General features: G+C 40.4%; 1 protein-coding gene across 4 annotated transcripts in view; it reads left to right on the forward strand.

Moving 5' to 3' along the window:
• MME (membrane metalloendopeptidase) overlaps positions 1–14,116 on the forward strand; it is an 81,799-nt gene extending 67,683 nt beyond the window's left edge. For all 4 annotated transcript variants that reach the window (XM_019491793.2, XM_059731054.1, XM_059731053.1 and 1 more), the window contains exons 18-23: positions 464–583; positions 1,129–1,262; positions 3,932–3,997; positions 8,833–8,928; positions 9,332–9,408; positions 12,731–14,116. In XM_019491793.2, the coding sequence (XP_019347338.1) occupies positions 464–583; positions 1,129–1,262; positions 3,932–3,997; positions 8,833–8,928; positions 9,332–9,408; positions 12,731–12,830 (593 nt within the window). In that variant the 3' untranslated portion in view covers positions 12,831–14,116. The remainder of the gene's footprint in view (positions 1–463; positions 584–1,128; positions 1,263–3,931; positions 3,998–8,832; positions 8,929–9,331; positions 9,409–12,730) is intronic.
• Positions 14,117–18,303: the final 4,187 nt, after the last annotated feature.

The following is an 18,303-nucleotide window of genomic DNA, read 5'->3' on the forward strand; positions in this document are numbered from 1 at the left end:
GTTTGACTTGTCATAAAGCTCAATTATTCTCCTGTTAGAGTACCCTATCTCACCAGATATGTTGAGGTCTGAAGGTGCTAAATGTAATTAAATGGTTAAATATAATTATTTTTTGTGTGCTGCAAAATAATAGCAGAGATCCCTGGTAAAGTCCAATTAGGACCCTGTGAACAAAAGTTTGAAGGGATGTTCTCTTTTGCCCCCACCCGTCCTGCCCCATTTTTTTATTTTGCTCTTTTAGCTTAATTTCCTCTCAGTCATTTCTATATACACATTTGTTTACCAGGGCTGCTATATTTGAGGCTAGAGAAAAAAGTTTGACTTCTACCCTGAAGTCCATATAAATGATTCCATAATAATAAAAGTTCAATTCTTGAAAGTGATCCCACATAAATGTCTTACATACTAACGCTGTGTACATCGAATGATAAAGCAGCATCTTGAATATTACCTTTCTTTGCAGTCTTCCCTGCTGGCATTTTGCAGCCACCTTTCTTCAGTGCATCCCAGCCCAAATCCTTGAATTATGGTGGCATTGGCATGGTTATTGGTCATGAAATCACCCATGGTTTTGATGACAATGGTAAGAGCTTCTAATGCCTAAGTCTTTTTTTATAGACATTCCATTACTTTTTGTATATATTTAGCTTAATCATTCCAAAGAGCAGATAAAATGAAGGTGCAGTTTCCATTTGCAAGTCCAAATCCTGTTTGGTCAAGCTTGGCGTTGGCATTCTCTGCAATGATTCCCAGGAACAATAATCAAAGTACACCACAGATAGTACCGTAGCCTCAGGGTTATAACAGTTTTGCAGCACAAATGCTCTCCCACTACAAGGCCTTTAGATCTAGTTGTAGGTCCTTTACTCTTCCCATGGGCCACCCAAAGACGCATGGAAGTACAGAGAGTGCCTTAAGTTATAGTTAAGAATGATCATTCTTTCCTGGCTAGAATACAGATTTCTTGACAAAAGAAAAGGGCAGTATTTATGTGATTGCTTCATTATAGGAATATTCAATCACATGAGTGTTTGCGCTTCAATGTGTTTTCTTCTAATATAATGTAAGTTATCTTCTTTACTACAATTTCTTTCTTGCATGCATAATTCCATAAATGCACCATTACAGGTAGAAATTTTAATGCGAATGGGGACCTCATAGACTGGTGGACTCAAGAATCAGCACAGAATTTTAAGCAACAGTCCCAGTGTATGGTGTACCAGTATGGAAACTTTTCATGGGATCTAGCAGGTGGACAACATGTAAGTGATTCATAGTTTCTGCCTAACCCAATGGTTTTCAAACTTTTTGTCTGTGTGCTCCTTTACTTGCAAAATATCACTGCTCATACCCCCTACACTCAATGTGTCTCTGTATCTTCACTGACATCAATATACAACAGCATCATTACTCACTACACCTTGACCAATCAGAAGCTCCATCATCATTATTTAAATGTAGGCACATACCCTTTGGTAAAGCAACATATACTCCAAAAGATATGCATTTCCCAGTTTCAAAACCATTGATCTAACCCATGTCATTTAAAATAAATAACATGCAGGGCCTAATCTTGCAAACTAATACACATAAACAGTGTGATTGTGGTTTCAGGCCAACATCATCCCCTCCCAAAGAAAAACTGGTGAAAGGAAACTCTTATAAACATTCTCCAAATTATTTGTCCTGGCAGGGGGCAGGATTCACCTCTTTAATAAAAATCATGGTGTGAACTGCCCCAGTTCTATTCATCTGCAGTGTCTTTGGCCCTTGAAGAGCCCTCTTCAGTTCTCTGATGGAACAGGAAAGATCAGCTCCTAGATTTTAGTTTCTTTTCCATGGAGCTGTAGATGAGGATGATGAATATACCAGTCTTAAATCATCCTATCTCCTTCTTTCCCTGGCTCATGGTCTCTTTCTATTTGCCAGCACACACCCTAGACCAGAGAGAGTGGCTTCCAAAGGGTCTGGAGAGAACTGGCAACAATACAGAGAGGAGCAGGTCATCAGATAGCAAGGTCATGATCAAGCCATGTGAGGCTGTACCCATTGTATTATATATGCCCCTCACCATGGCATCTGTGTCCTGAAAAAAGCTAGCTTCATGAGTACATACTTTGCAGGATCAGACCTTTGTCCTGTTTGTGAAAATTCAGTATAATATTAACTTACAAAAGCAGGTAATTATCTGTATTACTTTTGTTTTATGGAATATTAGCTCAGCATATATTGAACCCAACCTGCAAAACTTCCGTTTAAAAGAAAATGGTACACAGTTAGGTCTGGGTATTTCTATCACTCCTACAAATTAAGACCTATATTGGAACCCTTTCCCTTTTACTGCTAGTCTCATTTAATCCTCTAATCAGATTTTCTTAGGTTCTGGGCAGAGTTGTAAACTCTTCCAAACTCAGGTTGAACAGCTCTATGAATTTGTTTGCTAGAACCATTTTGTGTGTTTTTACTGGCCCCAAAATTAAACTAAACTGCAGTGGGAAATAAAGCAGTTTAACAGCCAATTGGAGCAAAGAAATGGAGGGTGTAAAAGCCATAGAGATTATGGGGACATAGCACAAGAGCTAAAGGTGACTTTAACTGTCTTTGCAGTTCCAAGCTTGTATTTCCCATATTTCATAATACAAGTCACAGTGCTCTTTTACCTGAGGCTTCAAGGGGTTTTTTGTACATTCTCCATGGGCAGCATATAAAAACTTACACTGCACTCTTTAGTTTGAGTTCCTGTTTCTTTCATAAAGCAGGTCACACAGCAAGTGAGTAGCAGCCCCTGAATCACTGTTGCACAATAAGCAAGTGAAAGGAGTTTACTATAATAGCACCCAATTCCACTGAACTCCTTAAAACAACTGTCATATTTATTTTGGACTTCAGAAAACTGCATGCAGTGTTCAGCTGTGCTATAAGCTATTTGTACAAAAGGCAGAATTTCAGTGGGTTTGAACCTCCTGCTGCATGTGATGAATGGAGTTGCTCCCAGGGGGTTATATCCTTGGCTGTTGTGGTCTCTTGAAAACTGACAATGTGTTTGCTGCCACACAGAATACAGAAGGGACAAAGTCCCTGACAAGGGCACCAAAATACATTTAAAATCAATTTGAGAAATTGTATTGCAAAATAGTTGTTACTCTTCTGATAGTTATCTACCAAAGGAACTGAATCTACAGCTTCAGATGATGTGCGTTCTTAGAATGAGGACTGGCAAAAACTATTCAGTAAAAATAAAAGGATAGAGTCTTTGTTGGCATAGCTCCATTGTTTTCTGATTTACATGTGGCCTCAAAATTGGATTTGAGCATTATTTTTTAACATAGGTGGGGTACAGTGTTTAGGACATTTGGCTGTGGCTCCAAAACTGTGAATGTGAGCCTCACTCTAGACTCACACCGAAGGCCACCTCTAACCTGTTTGTAGATGGGTACCAGCTTACTGGGGCTGGAGAGTCAAGACAGCTGGATACGATGCCAATAATATAATTCCCTTGAGTGCCATTGGCTACAAAACTCCTGTGCTTTATCCACGGTTGCAACTGGCAGACCTGGAACTGGAATTGTGATAGAAGTACAGGGATTGGTTAGAGACACGTAAGAATCTGGGAGCCACAAACACAAAGAAGAATAGGAAGAAAAAGAAAAGCCAGAAGCATGGAGAGGGGCAGTTAGGGATGGAGGAGGATTTGTTTGGGTTCTGAAATAAGGGAGGCAGAGAAAATTTAGATAAAGTTACACAATCTTTTATTAAACATTCAAGTTCAGGGGGCTTTTGCCAGTGACTTATCACTACTTAGGGGTGTGAGACCTCCTGACTCCAGTGAGTGAATAATCAGGAAAAATTGAGAAAAATCTAATATTGTGAATCTGAGGAAGAAATACTTTGTATGAGAAAACCATAACTTTTTCATTTGTTTTTTTTATAGCTGAGTGGAATCAATACTCTGGGAGAAAACATTGCTGATAATGGTGGTGTTAGACAAGCATATAAGGTGAGAAACAGCCATTTTTCTCTTAGTCCTCTCAGTCAAGATTGTTACAGTTGAAAAGGATTCATTTTCAGGTTTTGAGGGGGAACAAAAAGCAGATAAGAACCACACTTTACAAAACAGACAAGGTTCTTTGGGTGAATCTGATATCTTTTATTATTATACCAACTGAAATAGTTGGGGAAAAAAATTCTTAGCAAGCTTTCGGGTTTAAAAACCCTTCGTCAGGCTAAGGAAGTTTCTGCAGTCGGTGTGTGCTCTTCCTGGATGGAATGAATAGTAAAGAGGCCAGAGGCTGGCCTGCATGCACGATAAGCAGTCAGTGAAGATGTAAATTGAGGAGTCAGTAGGTGTGAGACAGGCTGGGGTGGGGGGAGGAGGGGAATGAATGTAGCAGGTAAATAGTAAAGAGATACCTGGGGAGTCAGATGCCAGGCAGGTTAGAATGTGTCATAAAGCCAATGTCTATATTTAGTCCATGATTTTTTGTATCCAGGAGGTTGATGAAGTGAAGTTCATAGGCTCGTCTCTGAGAAGTGTTTTGTAAGTTCCCTTTGAGGATTAGAACTGAGAGACTGGAGAGAGAGTGGTTTTCTTGTGAGAAATGTGCCCCCACCAGTAACTGGGTATTCCTGTCTTTGATAGATTTTTGGTGCGTATTCATTCTGGTGCATAGTTGTTATTTGGTCTCTCCTACATATTTTCCATCAGGGCATTTGGTGCACTGGATGAGATATATTACATTTCCAGAGGTGTAGGTGTAAGATCCAGAAATGGTGATGGCTCTGTTGCGGGATGTAGTAATTGTGGGGGTGGTGGAGACGTGTTGACAGGTTGTGCATTTCTTGTCATGGCACGGTCTGGATCCATTCGGTGTGTTCTGAGCGTGAGGAAGTTTGCTTCTGGTGATGAGGTTAGCAAGGTTCAGTGCTTGTTTGAACACTAGGATGGGTGGTTCTGGGAAGATCTCTTGAAGAATAGGGTCTCCTCCTAATATGGGTTGCAATTGTTTGAGGATTTTTCATATGGGTTTGAGGGAGAAGTGATAGGTCATAACCAGCAGTGTGCGATTTGTGGGGGGTTTTATTCTGTACTGCAGCAGTTCTTCACATGGTATCCGGGTGGCTCTTTCAAACATGCGATCTATCTCTCTGGAGGAGTGTCCTTGTTGAGTGAAAGCCTTTTTAAGATTAGTGTGGTGGCAATCCTGGGTGTTCTCCTCAGTGCAAATCCAGTGGTTCTCCTCCATGCAGATTCAGGTGTTTTCCTCAGTGCAAATTTGACTGCATCATCAAACCCGTGCTATACATAAGATATATCAATGACATCTTCATCATTTGGACTGAAAACCTGCAATCTCTGATTGAGTTCCATCAGAAATTCAACAATCATCATCTCTCCATCTGACTGTCTCTTGAATACTCCAGCACCAACATCTTTTTAGACATGATGATCAGTATCCAGAATGGTAAAATACAGACCAGCTTATACAAGAAACCCACAGACCAACATACATATCTGCATAGAACCAGCAATCACCCTAAACATACCAAGAAAGCTGTGATATACAGCCAAGCCCTCAGATACCACTGAATTTGCACTGAGGAGAACACCTGGGATTGCCACCTCACTAATCTTAACAAGGCTTTCACTCAACAAGATCACTCCTCCAGAGAGATAGATCACACGTTTGCAAGAGCCACCTGGATACCACGTGAAGAACTGCTGCAGTACAGAAGAAAAACCCCTATGAATTGCACACCGCTGGTTATGAAATGTCACCCCTCCCTCGAACCCATACAGAAAATCCTCAAACAACTGCAACCCATACTAGAAGGAGACCCTGTTCTTAAAAGATCTTCCCAGAACCACCCATCATACCCTTCAAACAAGCATCGAACCTCACCTACCTCATCACCAGAAGCAAACTTCCTACGGCCCAGAATGCACCGAATGGAAGATTTGCCAAATGAAAATATTTAATGAATCTTTGTCAGATTTGGACTTAACCTAACTGAAGTGATCATATTGAGGTGTTATCTGCTTCTGGGTGTTTCTTTTCAGCAGCAGTATTCTATGTGGTAACATGTGAACGAACAGGATGGGAGGGGAGCTAAAAGGATCTGGTGGTACTCCTCCAGGCTCCACTCACAGGAGATGCCATTTGCAGTAGATTGCCCAGAAGTTCAGAAAGTGACTACACACATGTACCGAGGTCAATCCTCTCATTATGGAGTTCAAATGCAGCCTTGGGTTCTTCTGGACTCCGTATGCTTCCTACGAAGAGTTTCTTAAGTGCGACTGGGTTGCTGGAGCCTGTTTACCAATGGTGTGGGCCCAGATACTCCACTGGACTCTACCAGACTTTTTAGGTTTGGGCCCTTTGTTACTTTCAAAATGGAAGAACATTATCAGTCACTGATAGTGCCAAAAGAAGGTAGAACCTTTATGAGAAGTTACAGATTTTCCAGTGTGATTTCCCTTCTCATTCCCATTTGCTTTGAGCTGTATTGAAATATTTAACAATGTAGACATGTAAAATATGAACATTCTGCATCTGAGTACCCACTGAGCCAGGTCATATCTCTCAGAGTTATTGCTTCAGGGTCTGCACACACAGATATCATTCGAAAGTTACCTTCTTTTTTTAATAACTGAAAACTTAAATTCTGAATAGCAAGGTGGGAGCCTGAATGAGGTGCTTATGCTGCACTACATCACTCCAAGTCCCAGCTTACTAGATTCTTAGTGTCTAACCATGGCAGCACAAATATACAAAAAAAAGATCCTACCCAATACAAAGTCAATCAGGGCAGGAGCTAGCCATTCTTCCCAATAAACAAATAAGCTTAATGGTTGCCAGAGGAGGGGAGGTGGGGAAAAAGAGACAATATATTTTTCACAAAAACAATCCTAAGGGAGTTTTCCTTTTTTTAGACAGAAATGTTACCATCTGTACTGCAAAAGCATCCTTAGATTAGCAAATTGTATGAATAGTTGTATTCTGCTCCCCTACCATATGACTGTGGCGTAAGTCTACATTAACGCCATGTATGTCAGACCAGATTCTGACCTGAGAGATTTTGTAACTAAAACACCCACCACAATTTCTGTGGCAATAACAGATAAAAAACAAAGTAAATAAATTTAAATATCTAACATTCATGGAGAAAACAATCTGGGAACAGAACAGCACATTTGTCAGCTTTTGTAAAAACCAGAGATGATAATTTTCACTGTCACTGAACTATGTTGTCCCACATGCTTAAGTATAATAGCATGGAAAGAATCAAGCTAGGAGAAGCCAAGTAAACAGGAAACTAAATCCTTTGTTCTTACACTAATGGTCTTGGATAATTTGTGATCTTGTGAGCTGAGACATGGAACATATTCAGGGGACCCAGCTCACACATCCATCTGACAGAGCCGTCACTGGTCCTATTGGAGTCCGCTATGGAAAGAGGCAAGAAAGACAGGATTGTCCAAGAGAAAGAATAAGTGGAAAAAACAAAAATTCTCCTTATACTTATAGTATCATCTTGTGGGCTGTACTTATGGAAGACAAGAAGCTCAAGGATATATTAACTTCTTCATGTAGTATTTAGAATGGCTCTGGTCTGTCAGAACCTATCACTGTGGCCCTGGTAGAGCCTGAGGGACAGATCCCCTGTGTCAGGGGAGATGGTCCACCACCAACCATAGAATAGTAATCCCTGACCCTCTCCCCAGCAACCCCTCCTCATGATAGGAGGGAAACTTTTAGGCATACCCACCCCAAAAAGATCCTCCCACAGTTTTGAGCATGGCTTTATGGTTCTCAACCAGGATTCCACAGCATGGGCATGGGCAGGTGGAACTTCCCCGTGCACCTAGAGCACAGCCTAACTCAGAAGGGCTGCAGTAGTAATGCACACTCCTGCCTTCATTAAGGTAATCTGGTAAACCTATAGCAGTCTGCAGTGCCCAATCCTGCTGCAGCCCATCTCAGTTTCAACTCTCCATGGTCCTCCCAGAAATAGAGGCACATGTGATAGTTGAAACAGTCCCATGTGCCTCTGTTGCAGCTGGACCTGGAATTGCTGTGGCAAGAGCAGGTGCTCCTGCCAACAGTAGGCTGATCTGACTGTGTACAAGGTGTGTGGGGCAGTTCTACCTGGTGGTGGGAGCACCCTGGTTGAGAGCCACTGAGGTAAGCTGACGTAGCACAACTGTGGTTCTTAACTGGGGTTCTGCCAAATTAAAAAATAGTTATGGAGCTGTGCCCCAAATCTATAAAGGTTGAAAGGCACTGCTCTAGGTAATCAGTTGTGTTGGGAAAGGAACTGCAGAGATAGGATGTAGCAGTAAAATGGGATTTGTAAAGCTGACTGGTGTGGCAACAGCTCTACAGTTTTGCTTCTACAAAGCACCAGTTGTTCACCTATATGTTCCTTATCTTTTTTTTTAAAAGATACATACCACACAACTTTCTGAGCTGGCTGGCAAGGACACCTTTCTTACTGAGATAACGACTCTCTTATCCCCGTCTTCCCTTTGGAAAATTCAACTCTTTGGGCCCGAGTCTCCTCTTACTGATCTCCAGATAAATAAAGAGTAGCTTTGCTGGACTCAGTGGAGCTGCACCAGTGTAAATCTGATCTGAGAGAACTAAATGGTGTCACTCAGACCATTATTGATCTCTTTCCTATGCTCTTTCTTCTGCCCCTGTGGTCTGCAGTCCGACAGGGTGCCTAAGGCACTCCTAGCTGAAAATGTCAAGTAGCCCATGTTGTTTCTTGTCATAATTCCATTTTGATAAAATGTGGAAAACTAAATTTTCTGTTCTATTAATTTTGCAGGCTTACGAAAACTATGTTAAAAAGAATGGAAATGAAAAACTGCTTCCTGGGCTTGATATGAACCATAAGCAGTTGTTCTTCCTGAACTTTGCACAGGTATTTTACACTTCTTGATTGAAGGTTATGAAAATCATTTTTACAGTAAGTTGGAAACAGTAGGCAGACTTTTCTCATTTTAATCAGAGCTAACAGAATTGCTTTAGCTGAACAGTATTCATGGCAGAGTAGAAAAGGGAATATCCTGCCAGATAACATTAATCCTAGCTACATTTATGAATTTAGTTAGGAATAAGTCTAGTAGGCACAATTTCTTGTGCCCAAGTGCCTTTGAAAGTGCACTACAGTGTAATTTTCCTAATATAATTCACATTATTGCACTCCAACCCAAACTGAAGTTTATTCCCATAGCATTAAATGTTTCATAGCTTACCTAAAGCAGCACTACTCCTGCAAAAAACTTGTTCACAAAAAAATCGTTTTCTTTTTCTTATGTTTCTAGGTCTGGTGTGGAACATACAGGCCAGAATATGCTGTTAACTCCATTAAAACTGATGTACATAGCCCAGGCAAATTCAGGTCAGTACTTATAAAAACAGTCAACGTAATTCTTAGCTGTAATAAGTTTCACTGTAACTCTCAAAGAACTCTTGTCAAGAAGGTATGTGTTATCTATCTTTAATGGGTGTGGAAAAATAGGCCCAGAGACATGATAGGAGTCTTCAGCCATCAGTAACGTAGAATTTAAAGCCCCAGCTGCGTGTTTCTAATACAGAGGTCTTTCATCAAGGCTACCTTGCCTCACGTGATAACAGTTACCTGTTAGCAAGAGCTGCTTGCCTAAGGTTATTCCCAAATAGATTACAATAGAGAGAGAGAAATGACAAACAGGCAGTGGGACCCAAATGCCATGGGTGAAATGCTGACTTCATTGAAGTCAGCGGCAAAACCCATATGAACTGCCTCTCAGCCAGGATTTCATTCATCATGCCCTACCCAAAAGCAGCAGAAAGGAGAAAGCTCTGCCTGGTAGAGATGAAGAAATTAAATGATCGCCTCACCAATGGAGAGCATGGGACAGGAGGATGATAGGCCTCTCTCTATTTTGAGAGCTCTTTGCCTAAGGATATGAGGGAATTGCGCTCAAGTGGAAGCGGGCAGCTCCAGGCAGAACTTAAGAACATCCTCACATCAGATTGGATTGAGTCTGGCTATCTCCCTTCACTGACGTTAGCCTTAGGACTATACATACTGTACTTTGGCAAGACTGGGGCTACATTGTACCTGACACTGTACATGGCAAGTAAAATTGAAGTAATTCTGACACTGTTTGCTCCCTACGAAGTCTCACACAGCTCTAAAAAGGCTCAGTTTCCATCTCCTACTCTTCTTTACACATCCACACTAAAACCTAACCACAGTGCGTGGGGGCTCATGATGACCACTTTGGGAGCTCCATGCAGTTACATAGTTTATACTGCTCTAATGCTATCCTGGTCCCTCCAAGAGTGAAAAAAGAGAGGAACAATGAGATGTTCTCATTTCTTAAGCTAGTGACAGTCCTACACATTCTTGTATCTCACATTACTGTGGGATTTGCTTGTTTTTCAACCTAGTATAGGTCAGCTTTCCCAAAAACAAATTGATTTGGTGGCAGTAAAGGCATATGCCTTTGAGGTTTGTGTAACTAGAAGCTGAAAATGTTGTGGGCTAATTAGAGTCCTTAAATGTTAACTTATGCCAGAACCACGGTGCTTATGAGTAGTATAAAAGCAATGTGTTTGATGTAATAAATGCACTTGGTTAAGTCCCAGAACAGCACAAAGCATTGTGGATGATATTACCATACCTGTTTGAGAGCCACAAAATGTTGTTTTTCATGTAGCACCTATATGTTTACTGATCAAATTATCTCCTAATGTCATTCAACACATCATCATTTCCAAAGGGCTTTCTTTCCCAACCTCTCTCTTTACTAGAGAATTATTGCTTATCCCACATATTCAACTATTTCATGAAAGCAGTGGCTGTTCCTATGGTTGATATTAAACAGGCATTTTTGGTGTGGGTGGTTTTCTATGTCATCTATGTAGCTCTTCCCAAGACAATTATATAAAAATCTTTCAATCAACTGAATTCAGACACAATGTTTCCGCCACAGTTCTTCAGAACTTTGCTTCATCTTTTTGTTATTAATTTGTGTGATTCATTAGCTCCTGGAAGATTATAGGAACATAAAACTAGCTCAATATCTGTGTGCATTTATACTTGCATACACTTTCATTTAAGTAGATATCACTGCTGTTTTTATATTCTTACAGAGATGGCTGCAAACATGTGAAGTAGTCCTGCACTTTTCCCAACTTACACAGGCTTACATTGGGAAACTTACTGATTTCACTGAGAGTAACAATTTGCACAGAATAGACCTGCAAAATAAAAAGCACCTTTGCATGTATTATAATCAAATATAAAACTACAGGTAGACTGATGATCCAGTATCAAAACACCGTGTGGCCTCAAATGTTTAGGTTTATTTTATTTCATTTATATCTACTAGAAGATATTTACTTCTCTGTCCATGCAGGGTAGGCACGTTATTTATTTGTATTGTTGCTTACAGTACATGGTTTTAGATTATGGAACTGGTACTCTGAATACAAGATAGGCAACCATAAACAAACTTAAGCCACAGATTTAGAGGAGAAAAAACTGAAGTAATTTTTCAGATAACTTGCAGTTGACCGTTAATATTCCACTAATATGTAAAAATATAACAATGGATAAAAAACTAAGCCCTGTTCATGCAACTCACCTCACCTGTACTAGAGACATGAGTAAAGGAACCAGGATTTGCCTTACATTGCCACTAACTCCAAAATCCAATAGATGAAGCAGGTTTATGTTATGCCCCAAAATTTTTTATCTTTGTTTTTGGCAAAATCTGATTTCAAAATCCATTGCAGCTCTGGAAGTATTGAAGCTTTGTTGGATCATATAATAGAAGTCTTTTTTATTTCTTTTGATCATGTTCTGACTCCCTGTGAACACTTGCCAAGTAGTCTCTTTTTTGATTAGAGGCCTGGTCAAGTAATTTGTTACAAATGTAAATCAATGAACAACACATCAGCTCTTTTTTAGCTTCAAAGTTTCATGGAAAGTTCTTGATTCTATTAAATGTAATCATTAATCAAAGTATCATTGCTGCTAATAATTCTTGGTTTATGATCAGTTTGGTGCCAGTTTTTGATGAGGTACTTTCCATGTAAAAGTCCCCTGTTCCTTGGTAGTAGAAGTGTAATTCTTAGAAGATGTTATGGGGGAATATGCTCACAATTACAAATCTGAAACTTGCTTTTGGCTACAATTCCAAAATTTTGAAAATTCACTTAAAAATCTGCTGTTTATGTGAATATTACTGTTAATGTTCTAATCTGTGAAAAATGACCAGAAAAAGTTCATGACGATTGTCAAACTGAATTTGTTTGACAATTTAAATACATTTGAAAAGTTTTGAGGTATTGCATTATTTATAGGTCATATTAATCTTTTCCATAGAGCTTGTAAAACAAGTGGAGCTGTGAAAAAATTCTCAGTTAAAATTAATACAAGGTCATAATCCTGTTTCTAATTAAGTGAATGGTGGGTCACTTTGTCACAGTTAACAGCAGAAGTATGATAGAGCATAGATAGGCTTTTGTAGGCTTACAATAGGAAATGTGCAAACTGCAAAAATAAAACTGTAGAGACCATTTTAGAGATGAGGGAATAACCTGAGAGCTTGAGAATATGGATGTTTTCCCAATATTTTCAGGTGCAAGAAGTGATATACTTTTGGGGGGGGTAAGTTGGTTGTTAGAGGAAATTAATTATACTAACACGTTCTTGTTTTGTTTTAAAGGGTGCTAGGATCATTGCAGAACTCCCTAGAGTTTTCTGAGGCCTTTTCATGCAGCAAGACAAACTTCATGGATCCAGTAAAAAAGTGCCGGGTTTGGTGATAGAACTATGTATCCCACGGAGGAGCTTCTCAGATACAAAGAAACTGGGAATTAATTAAGGGAATAAATGTTCTGCAAAAGTCACTGTAATTGTTAGACAGCAAAAATGCACATCTGCAAAACTGATACTTCAAAATAGTCAATTTTTCAACTTACAGACTATCTCCAAGGCAGCAAATATAATGTATTAGCAGCTTTTCTTTTGACTGAACCTTGCAAAATGTAAATCACTTACCTGCATATGTAGTGCTTCACTCTTAGTTCATTCCCGTTTCCCATTTGCTTTACAGATTTTTTTTATTCTCAGAAGGGAACACTTAATCACCTACTTCTCTGTGAATGTATATGCCTGATCAGATGGAAGAAAGAAATATTAAGTAATACATTATTTTGGACACCAAAACATGACAATGAGACAACAGTTTACATCAAACGTATCAAACTTTGTACTTTTTTCTCTCATGATAACTGCTCTACCAAATATTTGCTCTCATTTTACTTGAGACCATTTCTATAACAAAAGTCCAAAGACCTGGTAGAATACACTGATGTCATTTCTTAGTAATTATTCCAGTGTTTAATTCACTATCTTCTTTTAGTAAATACTGTTTTCCAGCCAAATTGAGAAATGTAGATAATTTATTCATTTTGAGTATATAATCAGTAATGTTGTGATCACAGTTTTCTAAGCGTTTTCTTGTTTCTCCAAACTTGGTCTTTTTAAAGATTTGTAGTAATGTATAAAACATAGTTTTATATTTAATTCTGAGCTACACTTATGACTTGAAGTAACTGTTATATATTTTATCAGTGATTTCATAAATAGAAAATTTTAGTTAAACCTGGTATGATACTACAGGATGAAGTCTAAAGATCTCAAAAGGGATACACAGAACAGTGACTTTTGAGATCCACATTTTGGGCTTGATCCTGAAAATGCTTTGTTACAGGAATTTATCAACTAGTCCCCTTGAAGCTAATGGGACTGCTCCCAGAAGTAGAGATATCCAAGCACTGGCAAGACTGGATCTATCCTCAGGATAAGCAAAAGTCTTTAAATCTTCTATAAAATATAGGAAATGCCCTCCTGCAGGTTGCCAAGGAACATATTGCTTCTTATATAGAAGCAAAATGAGATTTCAAAAGTATATATACCAGATACCTCAGATGACTGTAATGGGTATATTTAAAAACCTGTTAATTTTAGCTTTTTGATTTTGTCATCTGATAAAAGCATTTTGATAATAAATTGAAAGTATGAGCCTAGTGCTCCATATTGTCTAAGAGTACCGTGGTGTTTGTGTTTATTGTAAGGGATGTGCAGTGAATAAAAATGTGTTGTCTGCACAGCATACGTATAGAAAGTCCAAAACCCCAAAGTGTCTGGAACAACCAACAAAAGGAAAACTCAAACGGTTTAGTCCTAGTTTAAAAATAAATGCAAATGGATTATTTGGCACCTGAGGAAATTACCACAAAATTGACTGCATTTGTCAGCATGTGTCAGTACAGCATAGCAAAGAAAAGATGCTGAAGGTCAAGTTTCCAAATTCTCCTCTGCTGCACCCAGCCAATTAGTCAGGCTAGATGCTGGAACAGCAGCAAAACCACTGTGGAGCAACTGCTGTGTTTCTCTTTCCAAGCAGCAGCAGCAGCAACGTCCCTGCATTGTGTTGGGCCCACTGCCAACTCTGAATCACCAGACCAAGGACACAGAGACTTCATGAAGCTTGTCTCTGCGGTGCACACAGAGAATACAACCCTGAGCTGGACTTGCAAACTCAGTGTGCCCTAATCAGTCTTTGAACCGCAGAATTTTTACCCCAGTGCCGCTCCACCCAAGTCCTTCTGTGGTTACAGAAAGGGGCCAGTAATACCCTGAAAGAGATGTGATTATAATAGGAGAAAATAAGCAGTAAGTGCATTTTAGGTGTCTCTCTCTCTATTGGATTCCTCTCACTCCCCTCCATATATTTATCTTGAGTACTGATATGGCCCCCCATCACCACAGTACCTTAGTGGCTCACAAGCTTTAATCCTCCCAATACTGCTGTGAGATAGGGATGTGCTATTATCCCCATTTTACAGATGGGAAACTGAAGCAAACAGATAAGTAATTTGACTGAGTCACAAAGGACGTTTGTGATGGAATCAGGGATCTGAACCCAAGTACCCCAGACTAGACCTAATCCCTACAGTTAAGCAATTGTCATAAGGTTGTTTTGGAGATGGTTTGGCAGTGGCATAGCTGCAGCTAGGTTACCTGAAAACAGGTGATTGATTGCATGTGTTTGCTAGCCAACAGGCCAGTCTGAATGGGACATATATAGTTACTGGAGAAAACTTTCCTTTTTTTTCTCCACAGTAGATTCAATGCACATCCCCGATTCTCTACCCTCCACTCCACCAGTCTGTGAACAGTGGTCCTTAGCTACACACTTCCCAGTCTTAGCTCACTCAGGGGAGCTCAATGTGGTTAGGTTATTTTTTTCATATTGACAGTAAGAAAGCAAACTATTCTTATGTAAAGTGCTCAACAAAATGCTGGCCAGCAGTAGCAGCAGCAGAATCTGTTTGATGAGGCAGAACCTCTATACCTATGACAGCTGTATCCAGACAAGTTGCTGAGGCCAGTGTTCTCTTTGTGATTCCCCTCCATGTGCCATGGTCTTTTTTTATTATCTTAGCTAGCTTTATTACAGCCCATTCATCTGTAACAATGGAGTAGGAGTAGAGGGGGGAAGGAGTTGTGTAAAATTCCAATGAGATACAAAACATAAACAAGAAAATATGAAATGACTGATTCACTAGCTTGGTGTTGATTATGTTGTAAGCGAGAGGCAGCAGATTGTTCTGGCTTGGTCAAATAAAAACAGGACTGTGCACTTAGACGTGTGATTCTGAACCATAGGACTAGGAAGTACCATAAAATCCTTGTAAGGGTGCTGTGGGGTGCCACACAACATTACCACTGTTAGGCATGCAAATATGTACACGTGATTCAGAAGATAAACCAAGAGATTTCAAATGGAAACCCATAGTTAAAAAAAATTCTGACCCATTGTGTTTTTCTGAATTCTTTGCAGCAGAAGAATTGCTGTATTGTTTTCCCATGGTCAGAAAGTGAATGAAATCTTGGAGCTGGAATTTTCCAGGTGGTACCCCCAGTCTAAAAATGTTGAGAACTACTGACTTACACCAAAGCTTCCAGGAAACAACCGTGTATTTAGAGCTGGACTGTGACATGGAGTAAATCCCTGCACCCGGCAGAAAGGGAAACATTTTCCTAAGTTCCAAAGTAAGCGGAGCCTTAGAAGTAAGCAAAACTAGGAGCATAATATCACTGACTTTCAATTAAACATTTGGCATCAGGTTTAGGCTTCTAACTCAGTTGAAAATGTGTTAGGCTTCTAACTTTTTTAAAATACTAACCCCCAAAGTGTCCCCCAGCACCACCATTGGACATGGGCTGCTGAAATAGCAGATCCAAACACATGGGAGCAAGCAAAGCTACACATTTTTTGCTCCCTTGGAGCAGGTGAGGGAATGGTTGGAGCCTTTGCTTTGCTTTTCTGTCTGGCTACAGCTGCTGAAGCAGCACAGTGTGGGTCATTACAAGTGCTGAAATAAGTGCAGCAAGAACTTACTACACCTTAAGACCTAGAAAGATTTGTGACTCAGAGGGGTGTATTCAAGTCTTAGTGAGCTATTCATGGGGTGATGCACATTATGTACCACTTTTTTGGTTCAGGGTTTTGCCAAAAGCACAATCTAATCCAATACTATTACCTAAGAGTTAAGTCACTTTGCCATATCCACTAAATGCAGCAAAATGGGACTGGACAGCATTGCACTAAATGCTTTGAAACCTCTGGGCTGCCTCACTCTTCCGTGGTTTACTTATGTGATTTCGGCTGGGGGCCTACCCTGCCTACAAGTACGTGCAGACAATTCAGTCGACTTCAGTGGTAGCTTCAGCAATAGAATTGGTCCCATTGTATTAACCTGAGGAAATGTGAAATTTCCAGCAATTTCATTATGCAAACTATCTGCCTCTTGCTGTTGTGCAGCCTCCCTTCAGTGCCTCTTCTGCCCACTATCAATCTGTTATCTCAGGAGTCAGCATCCAACATATCACCCATGGGCCAAATCCAGCCCACAAAGCATTTGGATTCAGCTGCAACATGGGGCTTTGATGGCATTTGGTGACAGGGAGCTTCAGCTGCAGTCATTTTCCTGGGCTGCTGAAGGGACAAGCACCAGCTGTGGAAGCTCTCCCCTTGCTATTATGGAGGAAAAGCAGAGGCAAGGGCTGGGTCCTAGTGCCTGCCACCCATTCAGCTCCACAGCCCAAAGAAGGTTCCAAACCGCTGCTCAATGCTATTCACTGCCTAAGCTGCAGCTGGAGCTGGTAAACACTAAGGCCAATCTCACCCCCCAAAACAATGATACTGAGCACTTACATGACATACAACACATTTCATTTACAGCAGTAAGTATTGATCTTCCTGTGACTCACCTGCATTTACAACTCAGTGGGTGCTTCTACATGTCCATTAATGTGCTGTAGTGACTGCACATCAAGTTTAGTACCTGCATTACCAAGTACTAAGTCAACGTGCAGTAACTGGCACTACTGTGCAGTAGCACTGGCACATGCCTTTTAATGCTAACGCTCAGTAAATTAAACACATTTACCCTGTGATGCGCTAATACACAGTAGAGTTAGTCTGCGCATTAAGCTTCTTGTGCAGACACACCCTGTTTAACAGATAAGGAAGCTGAGACTCTGAGGGTAAGAGTCTATTTTTTATCTTGCAGATTGCCTTATCGCTTGTACCTGTGCAATCGGGATGTAGAGCACTGCTGAATCAGCATGCTGCACCCAAAACAGAAGAGCCACAACATGATCAGGCAACCAGGGAGTATGGCCACAGAGATAGGAGACAGGGAGACACCGGGCATCATGACTACGGGAAAGTAAAGCAAGTGCAAAGGGAGAAAAGAATCAGGTAGCAAGGAACCATGCACAGCGCCAAGAACCAGAAATGCACGTGAGGGAAGCAGGGAGAGCAAGGACCAAATGAAAGGAAAAGAATTCAAAGCAAGAGTAGAGAGAGATATGACTCACCTCCTGAATACTTCTCCTGGTAGATAATTTCAGGAGTCACCACAGATATATTAGGACCCACCAATGGGATGGAAGTGACGCCATATGATTTTAACTGGGAGAAGAAGTCTAAAAAGATAAGAACCTGTCTTGGGTGCCCAAACTGGTTACAGGTCACATAAGAGAAGCCTGTCATGTATCTCAGATAGACACACCTTCCACTTGAATACACAGTTGGGTACCAAAGGGGTAATTCTGGGAGCCGAAGGGTGCTTGAAAATTCTGGCCTACTGCTAACGGGCATATTATCTTCATGCTCACCACTTTTGATTGGCAGGTATAAGACCAGACAATAAACTGAAG

Source organism: Alligator mississippiensis, chromosome 7 (genome assembly GCF_030867095.1).
Source record: "Alligator mississippiensis isolate rAllMis1 chromosome 7, rAllMis1, whole genome shotgun sequence".
Classification (NCBI taxonomy): domain Eukaryota; kingdom Metazoa; phylum Chordata; order Crocodylia; family Alligatoridae; genus Alligator; species Alligator mississippiensis.